The 27,559-nt window shown below is 37.3% G+C and overlaps 1 protein-coding gene across 1 annotated transcript in view; it reads right to left on the bottom strand.

Annotated features, from left to right (window-relative positions):
• Nucleotides 1–899: 899 nt before the first annotated feature.
• LOC133330185 (uncharacterized) overlaps nucleotides 900–27,559 on the bottom strand; it is a gene marked incomplete at its 3' end in the record, with an annotated part of 34,398 nt that continues 7,738 nt past the window's right edge. The window contains exons 4-5 of the mRNA XM_061538650.1: nucleotides 16,204–16,281; nucleotides 900–956 (exon numbers count right to left, since the gene is read on the bottom strand). Of these exons, the coding sequence (XP_061394634.1) occupies nucleotides 900–956; nucleotides 16,204–16,281 (135 nt within the window). The remainder of the gene's footprint in view (nucleotides 957–16,203; nucleotides 16,282–27,559) is intronic.

Here is a 27,559-nt window from a genome sequence, read left to right on the forward strand (position 1 = left end):
AATTATAGGCAACACTAATAATAAAAATTGAAAAAGAAAATACGCGCACAAAAAACTCGTCTTTTCAAAATATTATTCTAACAAATTGAATAAATAAAAGAGACTTGAAATTACTATTTCCTGATTTCATTCTAATATCGCGCATCTATCTATCTAAAATATTTATCTATGAGTAATTGCCATTGCAAACTTTATCCTTTTGCAGTGGGAAAGTTAGTTGAGTTTGAAATGTGTGTGTGTGTATGTTCGTCGAATGTTCGCTCGCTAACTCACCCGTGCATTGTCATACGTAATTGTGGTAATGTGCAGCGATGCGTATACGCAACGTTGTCTATTCGATTCGACGACAACGATGACGACGATATATGGAAATTATGTTTGTCGTCTATTTGCCAGGAACGAATGAATGCATGAATATTCCTGCAACAAGCCAAAGAGTCATTTTGGAGTCTGTCTTGAGACAGACAGCCAGGCAATCATTGAACCATCCTCACCAACCACCCACAATATTTTTGCGACACACATCTCCGGAAGCTACGAAAAAAATCGTGCAACTCCTCTATTACACACACAAACACTAGCACTTGAATGTGTTTTTTTCGCATGATGCTCATAAATTCATATTCAGTTTCCAGAGGAGACAAAAAAAAACTCCAAGCTAGCAGTGCAATGGGAATATGCGATAACTAAATTATGCATTATAAGGCTCTTCATTATGTCAGGGCATATATGCATCCGAAGCAGTCAGTCAGAACGTTCGGTATGTCTGTCTGTCATTGTGTGTTTTTTGGTTATGGTTGCTTTGCTTGGCTGCATACATTTGTTTTCATCTCTTACACGCACACATACATAGCTTATAATTGTAGTCTACTATTACGACTACTGCCACTGCCACTTACCTCTTCATGTTCCCGTTGAAATTTCTCCTTTTTACGCATTGCCTCTTGTACTTTTAACTGTAAAAAATGAAGAAAAAAGAGAGAATGAAACAACAACAATAAAATACAATCAGCATCTTAATGACAATAAAGTAGGAAAAACAACAAAATTCAATTACTGCTATTTAGAAAACGAACAGCATCAGCAGCGACAACAACAACAAGAAGTAGCAGCAAACGAACTTAAGTGTATATATGTATGTGTGTGAGTGTGTGTAAAAGTTGGCATAACAGAAGTGATCACACACACATTTATACATATACACATTTGGAGATAAATACAGATGGTAGCCGTTTTATAGTGGGGATCATTAGAATAGAGAGACATGTTTTTATAGTTTCTAACATAAAGCTCTCCCAGGTCTTTTTTCCTAAGGACTATTTTTTTAGAAAAAAAACTCCTCCATAATAGCTGATGCCTGCTCTTTTTAGAGAAAAAAATCAACTCGCCTAGAAAAAAACTAAAGGACCTGAACAATATTTAAAAAATCTAGGCATATACTTAAGGCTTAAAAAATATTAAAAAACTTATAATAGATGATTAAAACCAATTTTTTATAATGGACTTGAAAAATTTTTATAAAAAATCTCCGTTTATAACTGGGTCTTCAAAAACTATATACAAAATCGATGGTTCTAATTACGAATTCAGCATTAGCAAACATTATTATGTAGCAGTCCAGTTCAACAACAACACATTATTTATTTATATTACATTATAACACTAATATTACAATCGATATTTATGCTATTCATTATTATGTTAACTAGACTGTTAGGTTACATCCTGTAAAGAAAGCTATGTTAGCCAGTAAACAGCACTAACACTAGTATAACAGTTTGGAATGCTTTCACTCAAAGGAGCAACTAACACATATTCTCCTGCTCTCACGATAGTTATGCTTCTTCTATCGCTTAACGAAGAAGGGCAACTTATTGTTGTTGTAATTGCTCTCATTTATTAATATTTTTAACGAAAATCAATATTTATTTCTCAATTGATCTCAATATTTAATTTTACGCTCACCCACATATACTTAAATGACTGTCATGTTTTTTTATGCAAATTATGCTCTCGTGTAATGATTATGCTACAATTTTAAGTTAAGTTCTAGACGATGTAATTGATTTGACTAATGGTTAGCTGGTCACAGAAATGATGTTGCATCGTTCTATTGCGATAGAGCTGTGAATAATAAAGGTTTGAATTGAAAACAAAGTGTTTTATTTTGGAAAAACCAAATAAAATAAAATATATGCTAGACTTTGGAAGCCTTAAGGCTACAACAGCAAGCATCCTGTAGACGAATACTGTCAGAGTTTGACTTATTCCGTCTCAGCATAAATAATAAAATTAATAAAAATATAATAAAGGGTGATTTTTCCAAATCTGAAGATTTCTCCCCTTACAATTAAAAAAACATAATAATAGCCATGGCTTAAAAAATTGTCCTAAAAAGCTTACTCCTATAACTGAGGCTGGAAAAAGTATTAATAACCAGAGAGCGGTGCAGTATAGTCGGGCGGGGCCGACCATATGATACCCTACAAAACTTCCACGAAAATCTTACATTCTGTGGTACTGCATTCTGAGCTTGGGCAATTTTTTGTGATATTTGCACCATCTTGACCGACTAGAGGTCAACACATATTACTCATATTCAGTACAGCTCTTCAAATTACTCTGTCCAGATTCCCTTCACCGTATGTTGTGTTGTGATGTTCGGCTCTCAATTGTGGCCTATAGATCGACTCGAAAAAAAAAACAAAAAAAAAATAAGTTTTCGGTCCACTGCATCCCATTATTATTATCTGATCATTTCCGAAAATTTTTGGCGTTATCCTTGACCATACCTGGATCCTTCTTGAAAATTTCAAAGCGATACGCGCTATATTTCCGCCTCTGGTGTGGAATGGGTTACTAAATAATATCTCAATACGTAAGCACCTGTAAACATTTTAATGTAACTCCCACATCCTAGGACATACGACAATATAATTCGTATCAATTAAAGGTCAACCACTCCTCTGCATTATAAGGCTCTAACATCAAAATCAGGGCTAAATATATATGCCATAGAATACAAATTTTGTTATTTTTCACACAAAAGTCAGTGTCCATTTGTCCCACTAAATGTTGGCCGATCTTTATCAAAACAGGCATGCCTATTCTTTGGCCCGAACCCCTTCTCCATGTAAAATGTTTTGGCCTCTGGAGCGACCAGAAAAAACCGATAAAAATTAACTATTTGGTCTATTTCATCCCCTAAATATTAACCGATCTTTACCAAAAACAATAGGGGTCTTCATTGGGCAGAATCCCTCCTACATGCGATATTTCGTAAAGATTGGTCCATAACAGTGGCCTGTAACGTGTTTACAAATTATAATGGACAGATATAATGAGAGATATCGCGGGGTTACAAACTCTTGGGGCTGCACAAAGCTTTAATATCCTGACAAAATAGTTCAAAATATGGTTCAAAAATATGATAAAACTGCCCAGATCTTTTCCTCAGTTCCTCCATAAATTTTCTATTGAAACCATTGTTTACCCCTACTAGAGACTATTTTGACTATGGTGTAAATTCTTCAGCCTTCTATGTAATATTTGACCGTGGGAAAAATTTTTCTATGGAAAAAATGTATCCGCCTTCTGTGGAATATTTTTATATAGAAGCACACTTGAGATATAAAGTTGAATAGAAAAAATTCTCAGTTTACGAAAGATGGCTGCCTATAAAAATAATTCTTATGCTTTTCAAGTCTATTTCATGTGTAAAAAAAATGCCCCAGGCCTTTAAAGACAAATTTTTGTAGAAAAAAATCGTAACCCTTCTGAGGGCTACTTTTTTTTAATTTTCAAACTTTTAAGGTCTCTGAGAACTATTTTTTTTATTTGGGTAAAAATTTTAATTAAAACAACTCGGAAGACCGTTTTTCTATAAAAACAATCCTATACCTTCTAAAGAAAAATAATTCCATTAATGGTAAAGAAAAAATTCTCATTCCTTTGAGGATTTTTTTTTCTAGTTTTTTCTGCAGAAAAAGTCCTGCGGAAAATATATTTTTCATAGAAAAAAGTCATTGTGATGAGGTCTATTTTTATGGAAAAACAAATCTTCAGGTCTCAGAGCTCACTCTGCCAACTGGGCACTTCATTTTATACCCTCAGCCTAATGTCTAAGGAGGGTATACACTTTGCAGCATTAAAATCGTGCCTCATCGAAATATTAGTTTTATACCCCATATTTCTTTTGTTGGGCCAAATCGTTCATTAATTTTTAAATATAAAAAAATCTGAGGACTAGTTTTTCTAAAGGAAAAAAATCTCAGTACTGTAAGAGCTATTCCTCAGCCTTCTGAGGACAAAACAAAAATATACCTCTCCCTGAGCTGTTTTTGACCCAGTTATATGAAGGCTGCCCGCTGATGACTATTTTTTAATATCCCTAATATTCGCAATGTATTGTTCGAGCAGTAATCCTCATGGAAAATTTTAAGACTTCATGTCGGATACTACATTCAAATAGCTTATACCCCATTAATTATCCTTTTTTAAATACACTATTATATAAGCAAAATATTTTCCCCGCAAAATTACCTCCCTGAAAATATTTTCTGATTTTTATTAGACCTTACCCAAATTGCATACACTGTAAGCATATTAAGAGAATGCAAAAGAATGCTCTAAATAGGTATGCTTAGTCATAAATTTATGTGCTGGTGCGGCTGTTGTGCCAAGAAGGGTTCCACACCAAATATGGCAAAAGCGGTTATTTCTAAGAAGCTTGCAAACAATACTAATAATAACACCTACCTACCTACCGAACGTTCTCGCCGCACCTCGTGGCATCTAGCAGCAGCTTAAGAACTTTTGTAAAATAGAACAGACAAACACACACACTCATACGCACATCAACCAACCAGCCAGCCAAGCTAGCAATTCAACACAATGTGTCTTAGAACATTTTCTCTTTAGATGTTGCTGTTGTTGTTGTTTTTTTCGTTTGGTTTGGTTTTTTGTTGTAAATCGCTTGAGTACCATTTTGACACCCGCACAACGCACAACTGTAATTTATACTTAATTAAAATGAACTTTTCCCCACACATAGCAAAAACCGAACTTACAAAGAACAAATAAAAAGAAGAAGAAGCAGAAAAAGAAGAAGAAAAAATAGCAACAACAACAAAAAAGGAGTTCAAGCTCTCTAAAACATGGCGAAAGGAAGAAACTTTAAACGTAGGAAACACAAAAAGTGGAGAGGAGGAAACTAAGCAGGAGCAGAACAACAAGGAAGATTGCTAGACAGACAGGACATGCAAGGTTGGAAATTTTGGTGGAGCAGAATATATGGCGGGATACAAAAAGGGAAGGCAATAACAATGTAAGCCTTTTTCCCAACGATATGAGACAACGATGCCACTGACGATGATGCTGGGTACGTGTATAGGACGATGACGACGACGACAACAGGAATGGTGTTGCTGATAGCTGATGATGATATGCAAGAAAAGTAGTCGCAAAGTAGCAAAGTGTACTTATAGTTTGGTTATTGCATTTAAATGATAAGGCATTTTTAGAGCATCGTGCAGTGGCAGCAAGAGCAATGGCAACAACAACACCACCACTGCCAACCAGATAACAACCAGCCATCAACAATATCAACAAAACGCCGACAAGTGTAAAACAATTTACAAAGTGTGCGGTCGGTATGCGCGCAAGCATACCGCATACACTTCGCTCTAACTTACACAATTAGGAGCTCAAACAGGGAGAATAAGAAGTAGAAAAAAACCAACGATGACGACAAAAGATTCTTTTAGGACAAAATGACATACATACACACAGCAGTAATACATTATACCGCACTTACACACACATAGGAAAAAAATAGGACGAGTAGAGAGATTAAAACACTTTAACAACACAAACATTGAAAACTATTCTTTATGGGAGAGAAAACGAAAAAAATACCACTCTGGTACAAGAAGGTATCACACGCAAAAAACCAGGGCAATTTAAGTACTAGTCAAAGTTGCATATCCTGAACCCGGAAAAAATGCAAAACCAAAGACACACAAACACTCGCAAAATAAAAATACCAACTTTAAGAGACAACATCATGAAAAGTTTGATGGGAAATAACAACAACAATATTAAAAATAATTATAATTTTTGGGAAATATGACAGGCTAACATGAATTTAAAACGACGTGGGGCCATAGTGAAATGGAGAAATAGGGTGTGATTGGTTTGCCATATATATTCTACTCATAGAAAATATTATGGGCCAAATTGTGCATCCAAAATCAGGTTCTTATAAGGGTTGTGCAATTGGAGGAAGAAGGATAACTACAGTTTACATGCAGCCCTCGTATAGCAAGAAGACTACCTCCAGGTCTGAATATCAGCAGCTCTTTTACAGGAAGAAGAATGCCTGCAGCCCTGCTATAGGTGGAAGAATACCTCCAGCTCTCCTGCTTCCTTCAAAGGAAGCAGAGTATCTGCAGCTCTTTCGAAAGACGAAGAATACATGCAACTCTTCCACAGGAAGAGGAATACTCACAGTATCCGAAGGAAGAAGAATATCTGTAGCTCTTTTACAGGAAGAAGATAACTCCAGCTCTCCTATAGGAAGAATACCTCCATATTTTTCACTGGAAGGAGAATAACTGCAGCTCTTCCATAGGAAGAAGAATTCTGCAGCTCTTCTACAGGAAGAAGAATATCGGCAGATCTTCTGCAGGAAGAATACCTCCAGTTCTACCATAGGAAGAAGAATAGCTGCAGCGCTTTCACAGGTAGAAGAATACCTGCAACTCTTCCACACGAAGAAGAATAGCTCTCTTATATGAAGGAAAATACCCTTAGATTCCTGCAGCTCTCTTATAGGAAGAAGAATGCCTGCAGCTCTTCCATAGGAAGAATACCAGCAGCACTTACATAGGAAGAAGAATAGCTGCAGCTCTTCCACAGGCAGAAGAATACTATCAGCTCTTCCACAGAAAAAAGAATACCTACAACTCTCCTATAGGAAGAAAAATACATCCAGCTTTCCTATAGGAACAAAATTACATGCAGCTCTTCTATAGGAAGAAGAATACCTCTACGTCTTCCATAGGAAGAATAATGCCAGCACCTCTTCCACAGGAAGAAGAATATCTGCAGCTCTGCTATAGGACGAAGAATACCTCCAACTCTCCAGCTCTTTCAAAAGAAGAAGAATATCTGAAGCTCTTTCAAAAAATAAGAATAACTGCAGATCTTTCATAAAAAGAAGAATAGCTGCAGCTCTTCCACAGGAAGAAGAATGCCTGCAGCTCTTCCATAGGAAGAAGAATACCTGCAGCACTTCCATAGGAAGAAGAATACCTGCAGATCTTCCAAAAGAAGAGGGCTTCTGCAGCTCTTCCAAAGGAAGAGGAATGCCTGTAGCCCTTTCAAAGGAAGAATAATACCTACAGCTCTTCAATAGCAAGAAGAATACTTGCAACTCTTCCGCAAGAAGAAGGCTCCTGCAGCTCTTCCATAGGAAAAGGAATTCCTGCTGCTCTTTCAAAGGAAGAAAAATACCTGCAGCTCTTCCATAGGAAGGATAATACTTGCAACTCTTCCACAGGAAGAAGACTCCTGCAGCTCTTCCACGGGAAGAGGAATTCCTGCAGCTCTTCCACAGGACGAAGACTCTTGCATCCAAAAGGTCCTTATCAGGGTTGTGCAATTGTAGGTCTTGAAGTATATGTACTTAAAAATCCAAACTTATGGACCTTGTAGAAATAATCCTAAATTTTATAAAAAATAAAAATTAATTTTGGTTTTAAAAAACATCTACCTTTAAAAAAAGTAAAATAAGTTTTTTTTTAAATTCGTTTCTTTAATTTTTTTAAGTTTAAATTTTTAATTTAAAAAAAAAAAAACATTAAAACAATCTGCTCTTAAAAAAATCCTAAATTTAATAAAAAATCTACGCTTCAGGGAAACCTTGAAAAATATTATTATCGATTCGGACCATTACCTTGTGGCAGCCAAAGATCGCAAATGTCCGATCCAATGTAACACGAATACTCGACGAAAGCTGCAAACAGAACAGATAGCACTTGCTTGACAAAAGCACTCCTTATCCCGATAATAATATAGAAGCACAATGGCAAAGAATTGCCCACTCCATACAAACTGCAACAAAAACAACCCAAAAGCAACCATCAAGAAACCGATGGTATGATCAGGAGTGTCGTAATGCTACCGAGGCGAAAAATGCAGCGTATAGGGCAACAATGCGGACAGTAGCAAAACGTGATGCGATGGATAATTATCGGGAAAAAAGGAGAGAGGAGAAACGTATTTTCAGAAAATAGAAGAAAGAACAAGAAAACCTTGAGCGTGAGCAAATCGGGATGTACAGGTGTCAGAATGAAGTCCGGAAATTTTACCAACGAGTAAAAACACCAAACTGAAGGCTTTGGTACAGGCAAATCCTCCTGTAGAGATGAAGATGGAAACCTGGTGACAGATACAGATAACGGGTTGAGAATCTGGAAGGAGCATTTTGCAACGCTTCTGGTATCAAATAGTGGCGGTGAAAAAGATGCCCCAGAACCAATAACAGATAATGGTGTATAAAACCTAGCCAAGATGAGATCATTGTAGCAATTAATCGGCTGAAGAACAATAAAACAGCAGGTGCCGATGGATTACCAGCCGAACTATTCAAGACCGGTGGTCAGATGCTTGTCAGCAGCATGCACCAGCTGATTAGTACAATTTGGCTAGGGGAATGCATGCCCAATGATTGGAACCTTAGCATCCCGAGTTCCGTGCACAAAAAAGGAGACAATACAATATGGGTCAAATATAGAGGAATTAGTCTTCTTCCCATCGCATATAAAGTGTTATCCAGCGTACTGTGTGAACGGTTGAAGCCAATGGTCAATGACATTATTGGATCTTGTATGGATCTTAAGCATGGAGAGTTGCGCAAGCAGATGAGGCAGCTCTGGGAGTGTTTGAGAAAAAAATTCTCCGGAAGATCTACGGTCAATATCGTCGTCGAATGAACTATGAGCTATACCATCCATTATCGGACATCGACATAGTCAGACGTATCGAGGTGCAAAAACGCATATAAGAACAAGTAAGCAAGCAAGCAATTTTCCACTTTTCAGACTACAATGTTAAATGTAACCATCCAGTAGCTAAAACTGATGTGTCTATTTACACATAAGGTTATAACCTCAAAAATGTCAAAAATTAAAAACAAATGCAATAATTTCCAAAGCCCTTTCTTTGAAATATTGTACATACTGCTTTTGGAAAGATGTTGTAGATGTTAGTCCATTTGTCTGTCCATGTTTTATTGTAAACAAAGTACAAGTAGCATCTTAAATTATAAGCAGATGCAATTTTCTACAGATTTGGCTCAAGGACAAATTCTAGCGGTGAAAATCGATTCAGATTTAGATATAATTCCCCTATTTATTTTATAGTGTTCAAAGTCCAATTGAGGCCCAATTTTACATACTGGAATTGATTACAATTACACGTTATTCTCGGCACCCAATTTGTTTTATGGGATCAGATTTAGATATTTCGTATCTGTCTGTTGTCAGAGTCTGGACTGATGCTGACCTAATTTACCTAGCTGGTATGTAAAACCCTCTATTGAACGGACACGGAATTTTGAACCTTAAGAAGGACAAAGGTTTTTTATTTCCTTAATTAGTATTATGAACTGTCGCCAATCCTACAATGAATCAAATTTAGCCTCCCTCCGAATCATACCGCTCTAAAAAATAACAATAATTGAGAACGACAAGAAAAAGTGTCGCAAAACTTTGTTAGGCAAACATTTACATACAAGCCAAGCAAGCTGATATGCCGAAATACAGGATAATAGGAAAACCGAAAAGAGAGCAACACACTCAGGGAACTTCAGCGCCTCCTATGAATGAACCAGAAGGGGGGTTCGGCAACAATTTGCATCATCAAAAGTAATAGTGCAGCAGATGTGACAAGAACAAGAACACTACAATAACAACAGGCATAAACAAACATACACTCCGCCTGTCGAGGCAACAGCCTGTGTAGAACTTTCTTTTTCTAGGTCCACAGTTCTGATTTGCCGTTCAAATGACCAAAAATTTTGTGCAAATGCAACAGACAGCAGCATCACATTTGATGAGACGACTACGGGTTCAAAAAATTTGCTCAAGCAAGCAATATTTAGTGCAACTTAAAGACATTTTTTGTTTGATTTTTGTTGAAACAGCAAGTAGACAACCAACAGGACACTGGGTGGCAGACAATCACACAGAAGGATATGCATGTGTCCGAAGCAAATAGAGAGCAAGCAGACACACATCCAAAAACAAAATGCAAGTACACGTGCAACAGAAAAAAACATAACCAAAATCTAAATACACAGGCACGGTTAACTGCTAAAACCTAAATGTTCTCCTATCCACTTCCTTGAGGAATAAAAACAGGACAAAAAAGGATTCCCAGACTCTTAACCAAGCTAACCGTTGCAAAGTCCATGAAACGAACAACGTTGCGTCAAATGAAGCGACAGCACATGCATGTTCTAAACATACACGATGCATGTCAGCCAGCCATCCAGGCAGTCATAGTATCACGCATGATGACGACGATGACGAGACAGACAATGTTGACAAAAAACCAACAACAGCAACAAAAACAAAATAATGAAAAAACCAACAAACATTACAAACGACAACAACAACGTCGTCAAAAAAAAGTGGAAGACAAGAGAGCTAAACTTTAAATAAAGACAAAAACCTGCCACCAAAGCAGACAAGTGTCCTGTTCTCAAAAAAAAAAAAAAAAAAAAAAAAACCAAAAACAGAAGGATGTCAGGTAGATGAGAGTTGGAAAGCTGGGTAGGTGTGCGTGTGTGTGTGGGAGTCTGGCGTATATGCCTTGCATCTTGTTTAAGCAATCTCTGATGTTTGCCAAAGTTAAAGTGTATCCTTGTAAGGCAATTTTTGTTGTTAGACTTTTTTCATTTTCATTCCTTCTTTTTTCGGAATATTATAACCAAACAAGTGCACCCACACAAACACACACACACACATCTTATTTTAGGGCGTTGTGTCGTTTACATGACTTTGCATCTTATACGGCGTCATCGACATCCTCATCATTGCGGATAATATTACCAGGCTGGCTGGCTGGCGGGGTGGTGGTTGTTGATGTTGATAAAAGGTAAAGTAAACCAAAAACAACAACAACAGCAACGACAACAACACAATATTTACATTAAATTTTACTCTAAAAACACTTGACGCAACAACAAATTTCACATATATGAGGGTTGATCGGGGATACAATTATTTAAGGAATTTAGGAAGCGGAACAAAAAATGTGTGGGAAAAAAATTGAAAATGTCATCCTGGGGAAATAGAGAGAAGAGTGCGATTTTCCAATTAACAGGAAGAAGATGATGGGACATTTTAAAAGAAAAAAACGTTCAGATGGTACTTGCAAAAAATATTCTTGAAAAAAATCACGACGAAGATGGTACATGAAAAAAATATTCTTGAAAAAATTCACGACAAAGATGGTACATGAAATTTTTTTTTAACAAATCCCCGCCTGTTATGGTCCTTGAAACATATTTTTTAAACAATCCCCGGCTGTTATGGCCCTTGAAACATATTTTTTTAAACAATCCCCACCTGTAATGTTCCTAGAAAAAATATTCTTTAAAAAGTCCAAGCCTCTTATAGTCCTTGAAAAAATATTCTTTAAAAAGACCACGCCTCTTATAGTCCTTGAAAAAATATTCTTTAAAAAGTCCACGCCTCTTTTAGTCCTTGAAAAAATATTCTTTAAACAATCCCCGCCTGTTATGTTCCTAGAAAAAATGTTCTTTAAAATATCCACGCCTCTTATAGTCCATGAAAAATATTCTTAAAAAAATCCACGCCTCTTATTATTTAATTACTTAGCTGGCTTGTTACAGAACGGTTGTTCCATAAGCCAAGCTAAAAAAGATTTTCAGGCGCGTCGGTCTTGTGCGCATCTCCTCCAATTTGAAAGGCCACGTTCCAAAATGTTGTCTTCTACTTGGTATTTCCATTTAGTTCGTGGCCTTCCCCTTCTGCGGGAACCATCAGTAGGCTCCGTTTTATATGCCATTTGAGCTGAGGCATTCTCATTCAATCGCACAACATGGCCTAGCCACCGTAGTCGCTGCAGCTCAATACGACTGACTATGTCGATGTCCGCGTATAAATTTTAAAGCTCGTCGTTCATTCGACGCCGATATTCACCGTCGACGCACATCGGCCCGTAGATCTTTCGGATAATTTTTCTTTCAAACACCCCAAAAGCTGCCTCATCTACTTGCGCAAGTACCCATGCTTCTGATCCATATAACAGCACGGGTAGTATCAGCGTCTTGTAGAGTGTGCGTTTGGTCTTGCGGGAGGTGTCCTTGCTTTTGAGTTGTTTGCTCAGACCATAGTAGCATCTGTTGGCCATCACAATCCTTCTCCGAATTTCAAAGCTGATGTCATTCGTTTTATTTATGACGGTACCAAGGTATATAAAATCTTGAACTACCTCGAAGCTCCTCAAGTTCCACAGTTGGTCCGAGTCTACTGGACGTCTTACGCGTCGATACCATCTGCTTGGTCTTCTGGTCGTTTATTGCCACACCCACTTTTGGCAGACTCCTTCTCAATTTTTCCAAAGGTGGCTGTTACCGCTCGCAATGTTCGACCCGTTATATCAATGTCATCGGCGTATGCGAGTAACATGTGTTCTTTGGTGTACAGAGTGTCATTTCTGTTCACCTTTGCGTCTCGTATGACCTTTTCCAGCAGGATGTTAAAAAGATCACACGACAAGCTGTCACCTTGTTTGAATCCTCGTTCGGTATTGAAGGGCTCCGATAGGTCCTTTCCGACTTTAACTGCTGATCTTGTGCCACTTGAACTTATCCTGCATAGCCGTATTAATTTTGCAGGAATGCCAAACGCAGACATGGCTTTAAACACCTCTGAACGATGTGTTTTTCGTGGGTCTTTTCCAGGATTTGCCGCAGAATGAAAATCTGGTCAATGGTGGATTTGCCACGTCTGAAGTCGCATTGATATGGTCCAATAATATCACTTACCATTGGTATCAATCATTCACACAGCACACTGGATAGCACTTTATATGCGATGGGACATATCGTCTTGTCTCCTTTTTTGTACACGGGACACCGGATGCTGAGGTTTCAATCATTGGGCATGCATTCTTCTAGGCAAATTGTACTAATCAGCTGGTGCATGCTCCTTACCAGCATCTGACCACCAGTCTTGAATAGTTCTGCTGTTTTATTGTTCTGACCTCATCTTGACTAGGTGGTATACACTATATACCCTAATCTTTTATTGATTCTGGGGTATCATCTTCACCGTCACTATTTGGTACCAGAAGTTTTTCAAAATGCTCTTTCCAAATCCTCAGCACGCTGTTTGCATCGGTCACCAGGTTTCCTTCTTCATGTCTACAGGAGGATATGCCTGCACCAAAACCTTCGGTTTGGTATTTTACTCGTTGGTAAAATATCCGGACATCATTCTGACTCCTGTTCATCTCGATTTGCTCAGGTCTTTCTTGTTCTTTCTTCTTTTTTCTGAAAACAGGTTTCTCCTCTCTCCTTTTCTCAATCATTTCTCAATCACATTCTCCCGATAATTCTTCATCACATGCTACTGATCTGCGTTTTTCACATCAGTAGCAGTACCGCACTCCTGATCTTACCATGGGTTTCTTGATGGTGGTTTTTCGTACCCAAGTGTTGCTTTTGCTGCAATTTGTATGTAGTGGGCAATTTTTTGCCATTGTGCTCCTATATTCTATTATCGGGACAAGAAGTGCTTTCGTCAAGCAGGTGTGTAAGTTGAACGTAGTGTATATCGATATGCTTGAATTTGACGCTGCTAACTACAATGTTTTTTGCTGCCGCGAAGTCAATCAACCTCATGCCGTTAGCGGATGTTTTTTTCATGAAGGCTGACTGTTCCGACGGTGGGACCAAATATATGTTCCCTCCCGATTTTTGGATTAAAATCTCCTGGCAGAATTTTAATGTCATGGCCAGGGCAGCGGTTGTATGCTGTTTCTAGGCGCTCGTAAAATATGTCATTGGTTTCCTCATCTTTGTCTTCGGCCGCAGCATGGGCGCAAATAAGACTGATGTAGAAAAACTTCGCTTTTATGCGGATTATAGGAAGTCGCTCATCTATTGGACTGAATCTGGATACGAGGTCTATTATTCTCCTGTTAACCATAAATCCGCAGCCAAATTCATGCCTCGTTTCATGACAGCCGCAATACATTGCGTAATCGTCTGATTTACTTCTGCTGTCCCTTTCCATCGCATTTCCTGTAAGGCAGGTCAATGTCCACAATTGAGATGAAAGAGGGACCAAGATAAGCCTGGGCATCGCCATGTTAAAGCCAATCAGAGCTGTTGCTTGGTATCTATCATCCCCTACATCACCCCACGCCTCTTATAGTCCTTGAAAAAATGTTCTTTAAAAAATCCACGCCTCTTATAGTCCTTGAAAAAATATTTTTTAAAAAATCCAAGCCTCAGTTAGGCCTTCAAAAAATACTATAAAAATTCTGCTCCTTGAGAAAATCCTCTCTTTTTGATATTTTCTCTTCCTCTCTCTTCTTTTCCCAAAAGTACCTTTTTCTTGCCCGCCTCTATGGCCTTATCAAAGTGTATATGCTGTTGTTTTTGTGCATATGTATCTATGTCAATAATATGTGAGTGTTTTTTGTTGTTGTACTCTAAAGAATATTTTTTTCAAGTCTACTTTTAGGGGCTACATGTGTAATAGCCTGAGACACATGAGAAATAAAGTGCTGCTGCTGTTTTAAAAGCACTTGGGCTAGCAGCAATTCCAAGTTTAATGATTTCTCTATGAGAAAACAAAAACAACAACAACAAGTATTTTAACATAACTGTAATAGAAACCCAAAAGAAGAAGATAATGATGGAGCTATAAAAGGCAAAGGCAAACTCCCAGAGACATTAGTTGCGGGTGATGACTGAGGATAGAGGGTGGATAGGTACCTCCAAGGTGTTACCATTAAAAAAACTAAGGTTGTTAAATGATCCTGTTCTGTCTGTCGGCCCTGCTGATGTCCTTTGGAAGTGTTTGTTTGCTTGTCAGTCTGTAGGGCTCCTGTCACTGTCCCAATGCCTATGCCTGTATTTGTGGGTGAGTGTCTTGTAATCTGTAGTCACAAAGTTTGCTTGCAGTAAATATTATGACACTCATTCATTCAGGGGGAGGGCGGCCCTGGCAGGCAAAAAGGACGATGATGTTGTTGTTTTTGTTTTATGGTGTTATTAATGCAGCCGTTTTAGTTTTTGTACCTTGTAAAGGTAAAACCACGTCAATGAGTCTATTGTTTCTGGTTCGAAACAACAGTTCCAACAGCATCAGCTGGAGCTGATGCAGCTTCGGTTCGCCAGTTGTTGTCACTAAGTGTATATTGATGTTGTTTCAATGTATGCAAGGCGTTATGTTTTGTAGTTTTCTAGAAATACATTTTTGTGTAATAGTAGTGGTTGTTGTTGTCTATTCTCTGATGTCGATGATGATGTCGTTTTATTGCTGCTACTGTTTTGTCATTAATAATGAATGCTGAGAATTCAGCCTCCGTCGACAACAAGTGGAGGTAGCGGCAATGAACTCTTAAATGTTAGTTTCTAGTCTTTTGTTTTGCCTGAAACCTGTAACGTTTAGTGTGTTGCACTACAACAGCAACAACAAGAAAATACAGAGGAGATACAAGCTGTAAAACTTTGCACAATTTCGTGTCCTATGGCATTACATTATCAACACTACAGATAACAACACATATCCTTCTTTTTTGCCGCCTTATGAATATGCGAACGGCAATATATCGCTATATGTCTGAGAGGAGTCAATGATGAAGGCTATAGATAGGTACCGAGATGGAATATGTATATGTATGTATGTCGGTATGGAATCTTTAGTCTGCTCTGATGCTCTTTGGAGTGCATAATAAGATTTCTATCATTCACCTTCACTTCACATTACAGCAGCCATGCACACATACCGCAGGGCAGTAGCATGTTTTAGTTCCAGTTTTTTCTCTACTTCTTCTTCTTCTTGTCATGCTGTTGTATACCATAACAGAACCCAATTTGTATATATATCTGTAACATAACAACCCAAAAAACAAAATTGTTTTTATGATACTTACCCTATGGATTGTCTCCTCAAAACTATGTTGATGGCCACCATTTAGGGTTTGAAAGTGCCGTAAACGTTCGTTTGCCGCCTGGAATAAAAACAAGAGATAGAGAGGGAAATACGATTAGAAAACATTATACAAAAACAAAAATTGGAGTATGAGTAAAGCTATGGCAAAAATATGATAATATCATTATTTGTTATGCTATATATGCTTCCACAGTTAGCTAGCCAGCCATCCAGCTGGCTAATGGAATTTTTCCGTTGAAAACATAAATGCATTTTCAGTAGAGCAAAACTGAAAAAAATAAGTTATCTACAAATCTACATCAATGTATGACCTTTCATGAAGGACAAAAATGTCATCAAGATGTGTGGTCTTATTTTTGAAAATCAGATATTGGGAGTGTTTTCTTCGGTCAGACGTGGAAATTATTTCCTCAAGTGTTAATTGAAAGTAGGATGACCTTTTATAAGATCTATTTACAAGTTTTAAAATGAAACATGCTATACACATGTTTGAAAGAGTTAAAGACCAAAAATTAATTAAAATTACTTCGCGTACAATGAGGCGCATAATTGATATTAATTGAGAGAACACCTTGGCGTATAAGTAACAAAATGTGGGAAAATTTAAGTACCACTTATTAATGGTATAAAGTAGTGTGCTGCAGTAGACTTTTTGAATAAACTCTTATGGCCTATAATAACCTTCAATGAAAAAGTTATTTAAGATGTGAGTCTTTATTATCTATATACATACATATATAAAAATGAATTGCTGTTCATTAGTCTCACTAAAACTCGAGAACGGCTGAACGGATTTTTCTTATATTAGTCTTGAAATGTTCGTGAAGCTCCAGGGAAGGTTTAAAAGGTTTGAAAGTCGCGAAAATTTTGCATAAAATGTTTTGAAGCATATTTGCATTTCCACGAATTTATTATCGAGCTATTTTTATTGTTATTTTTGAAATTTTTGTTATTTTGAAATATTTTGGGAGAAAATTGGTAGCGTATCATTCTTTTAAGCTTTCATTTGTCAATTATTGAACATATTTTAAATATATTTTTTTTCAATTGGATTGACATTGTATTGAAAAAATTTTGTAAGGATTTTAAAAATAATTGAGAAGTACCATTTAATGTACACGTTTTCCATATAATGCCCGTACATTTGGGACAAATGCAAGGATGAAAATCAGAAGACATGCGGAATAGAGTTCTGATTCTAAGATCCATGCTCAAGATTACTTTCCTAAAATAATAATAATAGTTCCATAGGGACATTTTATTTCTTCACGTACCTAAAATGTTGCTATGCCACTGGAAATCAGATGGCACCATTATATGGTGGTTATTTGTCTAATCGTTGGTTAGTATCTTTGAACTTATAAACTCAATACCACATTATCCGATACTAATAATATGTATCGCAGAGAAACTAATATACCACTCATTTGCTGCAAGACAGGCATAACTCATATTAAAAAAAAGTGATGTTACCTATTCGTATTGAACCTGTGACTATAAAATTACAAATACCTCAATATGTCAGGAGATCTAATAACATGTAAAAATGTTGTTAAGATCGAACAGTTCGATCGATATCTTCTCATATGTATATTCCTTAAATCTATCGGGACATTTATGTTGGTGCAATGTTATAACACTATTAGGTAGTAGGTTGTCCATGATCTTTAACGACAATGTTCAAAATTATAGACACACAGGTTGGAAAAGGAGGAAGGAACTTCAACGTACCCAAAAATTAAACGGCAAATATGTATGGCATACTCTACGAGAAAATTAGGTCAAAGTCTTCACAATTCCGAAAATGGAGTGGGACCTGTATGTAGGAGCTTGGGCCAAAATAGAAATGTTCCCTCATAAATGTGTGTTACCCTTCAATATCCCGTTATGGTATATTATAGCTACTACAATGGGAATGGGTATATATTAATTTTTGGAAAGAAGAGTTAACACCACATGAGAAAATACCAAACAATGGGGGGATACCATTATATGGGGCTACACGGAACATTTTACCAATATTGCTCATTTTTGGTAAAGAGGTTTTGATCATCCAAAATAAAACGTTTCAACCACTATGGTTGAAACACCAAAATGCCGAATATTTTGAGTACCGTTATATGGGAGCTACCTCAAGTGCAATGCATTCTACCAAATAAGAATCAAATGCCAAATTACAGCCGATTAGATTTAAAACCGTGTCCAAATCCCCCACAGCATCAAAAATGTGGGGTACTATTATATGGGGGATATTTGGTAGCTTGGGCTAACATAAAATTACACCCAAATACCGAATATTAAGTGATACCGTTATATGGGAGCTATCCGAATACTTGGGTCAATATTGATATTATTAATTAGGGAGATTTTCTGCTCAATAAGTATTCCTAATATTAAATTCGAAGCAATTCTGTTGAGCATTTTCCATATCAAATATCTTATAAGAAGTAGAAATGTATGTTGGATGGTGTAAAAACAAACTTAAAATTCCGAAAATTAGACATAACAATATTGCTAGGCAAGACAACGCTTGCCGGGCCCGCTAGTTTAAAATAAAATTTTATTGTAATAGTAGATATAGAACTTTTATAAATTCTCTTCACAATATTTTTAAAATTTTCCCAATTGCCAAAAAAATAAATTAAATTAGGTCACGTGATATGGAGCGTATTAGTGATATTAATTAATGGAACGCATAGGCGTATGAGTAACATACGGTGAGACTACATTGGTATGTGGGTGGCGTAGGGGATGATAGATACCAAGCAACGGCTCTGATTGGCTTTAACATGGCGAAGTCCAGGCTTATCTTGGTCCCTCTTTCATCTCAATTGTGGACACTGACCTTCCCGCGATGCCACCTGGTGAGATATTTTCATCACCCGATGAAATAGTGAGCTAATATATGCCGCGAGTTCACCCATAAGAACAAAAAAAATAGGTTGAGGCGTCGGGTTAATTGCCCACACTCGGAAAACCCAACCTACTATGAAAAATCAAAGAAAAGAAAATCAAACCCCCTCTAATGTTGATGACCCCTGCAAACGTATAAAGGACCACGATCTGCGAATCTGCACTTGGGATGTGCGCACGATGTACAGAACAGGCGCATTTTTCGCTTTGGCGGATGTACTCAAGAAGTACAAAGCCGATATTATTTCCTTACAGGAAATGCGATGGAAAGGGACAGGCGTAAGTAAATCATACGATTACGGCCTGTATTATAGCTGCCATGAAACGAGACATGAACATGGGTGCGGATTTATGGTTAACAGGAGAATAAAAAACCTCATCTCAAGATTAACTCCAGTAAATGAACGAATTGCTATAATCCGCATAAAAGCGAAGTTCTTCTATATCATTATTATTTGCGCCCATGCTCCGACCGAAGACAAAGATGAGCAGACCAAAGACATATTTTATGAGCGTCTAAAAACAGCATATGACCGCTGCGCTGGCAATGATATTAAAATTCTGCTAGGAGATTTTAATGAATGGATGGGAAATTATATTTGGCCCCACCGTCGGAAAATTCAGCCTCCATGAAGAAACATCAGACAACGGCATGAGGTTGATTGGCTTCGCGGCAGCAAAAACCATTGTAGTTAGCAGCACCAAATTCAAGCATCTCGATATACACAAGGTCACCTGGATTTCTCCTAATCAAGCAACGAGAAATCAACTTGATCATGTTCTGCTAGACGGAAGGCATTCATCCAGTGTAGTAGACGTTCGATCGATCTGAGGAGCGAATATCGATTCGAACCATTACCTTGTGGCAGTCAAGGTTCGCACTAGTCTTAATGTAGCAGCAGAGGTGCGATATAATACAACACGGAAACTCGACGTCGAAAAGCAGCTACACAACAGGTAGCAGAAGCCTACTTCTTGTCCAGATAATAGTGTAGAAGCACAATGCAGCAAAAGCAACACTTCGGTACCAAAAACCACCATCAAGAAACCCATGGTAAGATCAGGAGTGTCTTAATGCTACAGATGTGAAAAATGCAGCGTATAGGGCAACCCTATAGGCAGTAGCAACACGCAGTGCGATGGAGAAAAGGAGAGTGGAGAAACGTATTTTCCAAAAAAAAAAAAAAAAACAAAAAGAAGGAAGAACAAGAAAAACGTGAGCGTGAGTAAATCGAGATGTTTAGGAGTCAGAATGAAGTCCGGAAATTTTACCAACGAGTAAAACACCAAACCGAAGGCTTTGGTGCAGGCACATCTTCCTGTAGGGATAAAGAAGGAGACCTGGTGAGAGTTGCAGACGGCGTGTTGAGGATCTGGAAGAAGCATTTTGAAAAGCTTCTTGTATCCAATTGTGGCGGTGATGAAGGTACCCCATAACCAATAAGAGATGATCGTAATAAAGGCAATTAATCGGCTGAAGAATAATAAATCATCAGGAGCCGATGGGTTACCAGCCGAAATATTCAAGGCTGGTGGTCAGATGCTGGTCAAGAGCGAGCACCAGCTGTTTAGTGCAATGTGGCTAGAGGAATGCATGTCCAATAATGGGAACCTCAACATCCTGTGTCCCGAGCACAAAAAAGGAGACAAGACGATATGTGTGAACTATATAGGTATAAGTCTCCTTCCCATCACATATAAAGTGCTATCCAGAGTGCGGTGTGAACGACTGAAACGAATAGACATACCAATGGGGCTTCAGACCTGGCAAATCCACCATTGACCAGATTTTCACTCTGCGCCAAATCCTGGAAAACACCCACGAACAACACATCGACACATTCCACCTATTCGTTCCTATTCGTTTAGAGGTATTTAAAGCGATGTATACGTTCGGCATTCCGGCAAAATTAATACGGCGATTCAGGATAACTTTTAGTGGCACAAGGTCAGAAGTAGAAGTTGGAAAGGTCCACTCGGAGCCCTTTAATACCTGATGAGGATTCAGAAAAGGTGACAGTTTGTCATGTCACCTTTTTAACGAGAGGAAAAGGTGAACAGAAATGACACTCTGTCCAGTCCAGTAGACTCGGACCAACTGTGGAAGTTGAGAACTACAGCTTCGAGGTAGTAAAAGATTTTATATACCTTGGTACCGCCATAAATAAAACGAATGACATCAGTTTTGAAATTCGGAGAAAGATAGTGTTGGCCAACAGATGTTACAATGGTCTAAGTAAGCAGCTTAGAAACAAGGCCACCTCCTGCCAGACAAAAACTCACACTCTTTAAGACGCTGATACTACCCGAGCAGTTATATGGATCTAAAGCATGGGTATTTACGCAAGCAGATGAGGCAGCTCTTGGAGTGTTTGAGAGAAAAATTCTCCGAGTTGTACCAGCTATTCTCGGACATCGGCATTGTCAGGCGTATCGAGTTGCAGCGTCTACGTTGGCTATGGCCATGTTGTAAGTATGAATGAAGATGACCCGTCTGAAAAATTACAAAAGTTATATTCTATGGCGTATATATTTACCCCTGAAGGACAAAGACCCGAGAAGTTGATAGCATACCCAAGAGGAGGAGCTTATATTGTCGTATGAACTCGGATGCGGGTGTTACACTTAAATATTTAGAGGTGTTTACGTATTTATAAAGTATTTAGTAACCCATTACCATACTAGAGGGCGAAATAGAGCGCTGATCGCTTTGAAATTTTCCATGAGGATCCAGGTATGCTCAAGGACAACGAATTTAATATTCGGTGATAATCAGATAATAATTTTGGGATAAAGTGGGCCGAAAACTTATTTTTTCTGTTTCTTGAGTCGATCTATATGCCATAATTGAAAGCTGAAGTAATTAGGAGGGCTATTCTGAATATTAGTAATATTTGTTGACCTCTAGTGGGTCAAGAAGATTCAAAGTTCGCGAAATATTGCCCAAGCTCAGAATGTAGAAGCAGACAAAGTTAGATTTTCGTGAATGTTGTGTTGGGTATCATATGGTCGGCCCCGACCGACTATACTGCTCCGCTCACTGTTTTTAGTTTAGAAATGTTTTGGTCTTCTCATAAATACAGTAAACCCATTTGAAGAGCTAGGGCAGAATAATATCCATTTTATATATTTTTTTCTTTAATTTGCCCTGTCTTTTTAATTTAATTTTTATAGAGGCTAATTCTCGAAAATTTTAAAGACATCAACGTCATTGTTAAAAAATTACCCTCCGAAATGTTCGCTAAAAACAAAACAAATCAATGCAGTGCATTTATTTTTATTTTAACATTTTAAGTGTCTTGTTGAAGTTGGAAGTTAGAATAAAATCGCCTCCAGATATATTTTCTATTAAAAATCCGAAACCAGAACCTCTTAAATGCATTCTAAACAATTAAAAAAAATAATTTTCATTTCAGAAAAAGTCCACAAAAAATGTATGCAACCTTAAGTGCCTATTCACATTATTCTGATTCCCTTTACGACGACAATAGTCGATCTAATTAAATTTTAAACTAAAGTAGGCACCCCTCCTCCATCCGATTGAGGAAGCCATAATGAAACCTCTTTTGGGAAGATGAAAAATAAAACCGAAAAAAACGAATTCTTGCCACAATCTGAATATAAATTGCACTTCTTAAGTAAACTTTTGTTTGAAGGCAAAAAGAAAAGAAATTTTTCGATGAAAAACAAAAACAGAAAAATGAAACTCGGCAATGCATTTTAATGCAACCACCAAACCCGGCAACCAACCTCTGCAGCCAACCAGTCACTTCATGTCATCATGATTATCATCAACGTAATTAGATTGAAACAATTTGTAACCAAGTTTTTACTCCAAAAAGTCTGGAGGGTAATGCAGGAATAGCAAACCAAGCATGGCAGCAGCCCCGTAGAAAGGAGTAGCAAATTTGCCAACAGCTTTCCCTGCGAGGCAGGCAGGCAAGTCAGGCTGTCATACCATGACTGACATTCAACAATGATGAAGGCAAATAAAAGGGAAATTTCATTGGCTGCCACCGATGGCATTTAACACGACAAGTAGTAACACAATGCGTGCTTTATCAACTGCCGGGAGATGGCAGGTTGGCTTGTTCCTTGCTTGTTCGATGCCTCAGTGACTGCCAGGAGTGAATGGATAAATGAATGGTGGCAAAAAATGCGTCATTGGTTACCCATCATCCATCCAGGTGGCATGGTGCCACAGACGATGACACAACGCTCTTGAAATATAAGATAAGCATTAACCTCTAATTAATAATGTCAAGTTTGGAGGGGGTAAAAATATGAAAAACAGAGGATTGAAAGCAATAAAAGGATTCAAAAAGGAGGATGCAAAAAAGTTCTCATAGTGGATACACCTTTTGGAAAAAAAATCACACAATGGGCCTCCATGGTGGGACATTGCGTAAGTTGGCTTGCCATACTCAATAGGGGAAATTTTTGCTACTGAATCAACAACGTTCAAATGGCCACCAGCACACAAGGTGTTCGGTATGGGTGGTCCAGCGTGAAAGTAGGGGACAATAACAACAACAAAATTAATTGCTTACGGATATATAAATATTTATTGTTTGAGATTGAGAATTTTTTTGTTGGTGTGGTTGCCTGACCCCTGTCCTGAGGCTGGATGGTTGGTTGGCTACATTTGTAATCACTGGACCCTCACCTCCACCCTTCTCAGAATATTTGGCTTTTGTTGTAACAAACCATAAACAACAACAATTGGGTTTGGAAACCACGATAGCATTTCATTTTTCTTGCTTTTGATTAAATTAACATTTTTTTAGTTTAAGGATTTTTGTGGTAAGGGTGCAATTCCTTCCCCCTCCTTCATTTGGTAATAAAAAATATTTTGCAAAGCATAAAAAAGGTCATTGCTGGTTATCCATTTCCGAAAAAATGGTAATGGATATGGGCTTTAAGAACAAAATCTTTTGGGATGGCCTTTTTTATTTTTTATTATTATTTAGAATATAACCATAACTTTAATATTCTCAGTAAATTTAGTGAAGCATCTTCTACAAAAACAACATCAGCAAGAATGGAACACAAATAATAAAAATTACAACAACAACAAACAAAAGAAACAATTTTGCAAATAATATAAATCTAAGATTCTTAGGGGGTTTTATTTTTTGGAGTTTTTTTCCTTTTAAGGGATGGTGGTGGGGGTGAAACCCCAAACTTCCGTTGGCTTCGAACCCCAAACCAAAGGAAACTTCCGTTCTTCCTTTGAGGGAGTTTGAGTAAACATACTGGCGCAGGCATTAGATTCTTCCGCATATATCGTATGTAATGGAATATTAAAAGCTTTCTTTGTTACAATAAAATAAAAAAAAATATTTGGAAATATACGAGGGGAGGATGCTACAAAAAAAGGAGGCAAATTTCAGAGAAGCTTGACAACTTCATTACAATCAAATTCATAAGTAATAATTTAAAAAAAATATTTAGATTTTAAAAAGTCAAATTTTTCAAGGACCAGCACAAGGCGTAGATTTGTTAAGGACATATTTTTCAAAGACCAACACTAGGCGTGGATTTTTTAAAGACATATTTTTGAAGAACTCAACCAAAGGCGTGGATTTCTTAAAGACATATTTTTGAAGGACTCAACCAAAGGCGTGGATTTCTTAAAGACATATTTTTGAAGGACTCAACCAAAGGCGTGGATTTCTTAAAGACATATTTTTGAAGTTTTCAGGGACTATTACAACGCGTGAATTTTTATACCCTTCACCACACTGTGGTACAGGGTATTATGTCTTTGTGCATATGTTTGTAACAGGCAAAAGGAAACGAGAATATGCATAGAATCACTTTATGAGTCGATTTATGCATGTCCGTCCGCCTGTCCGTCTGCAGATGTTAAATTGTACAAAAGTACAGGTCGCATTTATGATCCGAATTGGATGAAATTTGGCATAGGTCACTTATTTGGCCCAAGGACGAACCCTATTGCAATTGAGAAAAATCGGTTCAGATTTAGATATAGCTCCCATATATATTTTCGTCCGATTTAATGTAAATGGGGTACCAAAGTCCCTATATATCTTTCGATTGGCACGAAATTTGGCACAGCGCACTGAATTAAGTTTAGAATGATGTAAGTTAAGTTTCCTGAACATAGTTTCGTCCGCTTTAAGGTAAATGGGGCACCAAAGTCGCTATATATCTTTCGATTTGCATGAAATTTGGCATAGAGTTCTGAATTAGGTCCAGAATGATGTGTTCTAAGTTTCGTGAAAATCGGTTCAGGTTTAGATATAGCTCCTATATATATTTTCGTCCGATTTAAGGTAAATGGGGCACCAAATATATATTTCGATTTGCACGAAATTTGGTACGGTATACCTAAATGAGTCTAGAATGACGTGTGTTAAGTTTCGAGAAAATCTGTTCAGATTTAAATATAGCTCCCATATACAGTTTCGTCCGATTTTATGTAAATGGTACACCAACGTCCCTATATATCTTTCGATTTGCGCGAAATTTTGCATAGTGGACTGAATTAAGGCTAGAATGATGTGTATTAAGTTTCGAGAAAATCGGGTTAGATTTAGAAATATATCCCCTATATATATTTTCGTCCGATTTAAGGTAAATGGGGCACCAAAGACCCTACATATCCTTCGATTTGAACGAAATTTGGTATATGGTACTGAATGTGTGCTAAGTTTCGAGAAAATCGGTTCAGATTTATATATAGCTCCCATATATAATTTTGTCCGATTTTATGTAAATGGTGCACCAAATTCCCAAATATCTTCCGATATGCGTGAAATTTTACATGGTGTACTCAATTGAGAGAATGACTTGTGCCAAATTTCGAGAAAAGAATGGTGTGTGCTAAGTTTCGTTAAAATCGGTTCAGATTTAGATTTAGCTCCAATATATAGTTTCGTTCAAATTAATGTAAATTGGATTTCGTGCCTTTGAGATGGAAATCTTTCTACCATAGCTCGTGTGTTAAGTTTCGAGAAAAACGAGCTTGATTTAGATTTAAGTTTGCTCAATTTCATATCAATGTTCCTCCGAAAAGGCGACGCCTGTTAGGATATATATGTAGAATATATCCAAAGGGGTGAAGGGTATCATATAGTAGGCCCAGTCCAACTTTATTACTTTCCGTACTGGTTTAAAGACTTATTTTTGAAGTTTTCAGGGACTATTACAACGCGTGGATTTTTTAAATGATGACTCTGTCACTGAGATATGCTGTAGCCCTATCCTTTTTACAACTACAACTAATGTGTCGCTGTGTTTTATACATCAATTTCCCGCCACACTTATATGTATATATATCCCGCGTCATGCCTTTCCAAACAAAACATAAATTTTACATATGTTCGCGTTTTTACATAATCAGACAGTAACACTAAATCATCCGAATATCAAACGATTATCATAAAATATTTTAAATATTTACATACTCGAATGTTGTTTGGGTATGTGAGTGTGTGTGTGTGTGGTATAGATGTTGCTGTTATTTTTTGCGAGTTATAACATTTGTGTCCTTGTTGTTATTGTTTGTCGAGCAACACAACAAGAAACAAAGTTTTAATATTTAGCAGACAAGTAAATATTGAACCCCAGCCCTCTTCCTCCACCCCACATGTCTACAACATATATATTTCACTTAAAATGTTTACCAATCGTGGTTCGGGGGTCATGGATGGCGGGATGGATGGTCTGGGGGTTGGTATTGTTTGATATTGGCGTTATGATGTTAGCAGCTCCAAAAAATTTGTTTCACATAAATAAATGCAAAGTCCGCTGGAACAAAAAATGCCAAACAGCTCTGCTGTATCTGTCTATAAACTCTAAAGAACAATTTCGTTTATTTTATTTTTTCGCAAACTTTTCCTTTCTGTTTTTTTGCGAGACAATTTTCTTTATGTGCTGAAAAGGACTTTTTTACTGTCTTTTAACGAATGAGAAAAAAGTCAACAACAACAACAACACTGAAATAAGAAGTAACGAGAATAATAACATCAGTAAATTCATTTTCTTTTCTTGTGTTTTTTGGCGAACATTAAACCAAACAACCAGCCAGCCAGCGAACCGTGGAACCAACCAACCAACAACAACATCGTTGGTATGCAAACTTTTAGACATGTGTGTAAATGGATGTGTAAATAAATGAAATGGAGTTTAAAGGGAGTGGGGGTAGATTTTGTACCCCTTGGGTGGCTAAGGGGATTAAATTTTCTCTTCTGTATGAGGTCTGTCTAGAGGGTATTATTTTATTACTTCGTTTTTTGTTTAGTGAAAATATTCAATTTTCATTTTGTAAAGTGATTAAAGACCTTTTTTGGAAATCGTTTAAAGTTATACAGTAAGAAATTTAAATCTTAAAACCAGACCATGAAAAATAATTTTCAATAAAAAGTCCACACCTTTGTAAAGACCTCGAAAAATAA

The sequence above is a fragment of the Musca vetustissima genome, unplaced genomic scaffold (assembly GCF_032173495.1).
Source record: "Musca vetustissima isolate MV318-11 ecotype Yass unplaced genomic scaffold, APGP_CSIRO_Mvet_v1 utg139515, whole genome shotgun sequence".
Lineage (NCBI taxonomy): Eukaryota > Metazoa > Arthropoda > Insecta > Diptera > Muscidae > Musca > Musca vetustissima.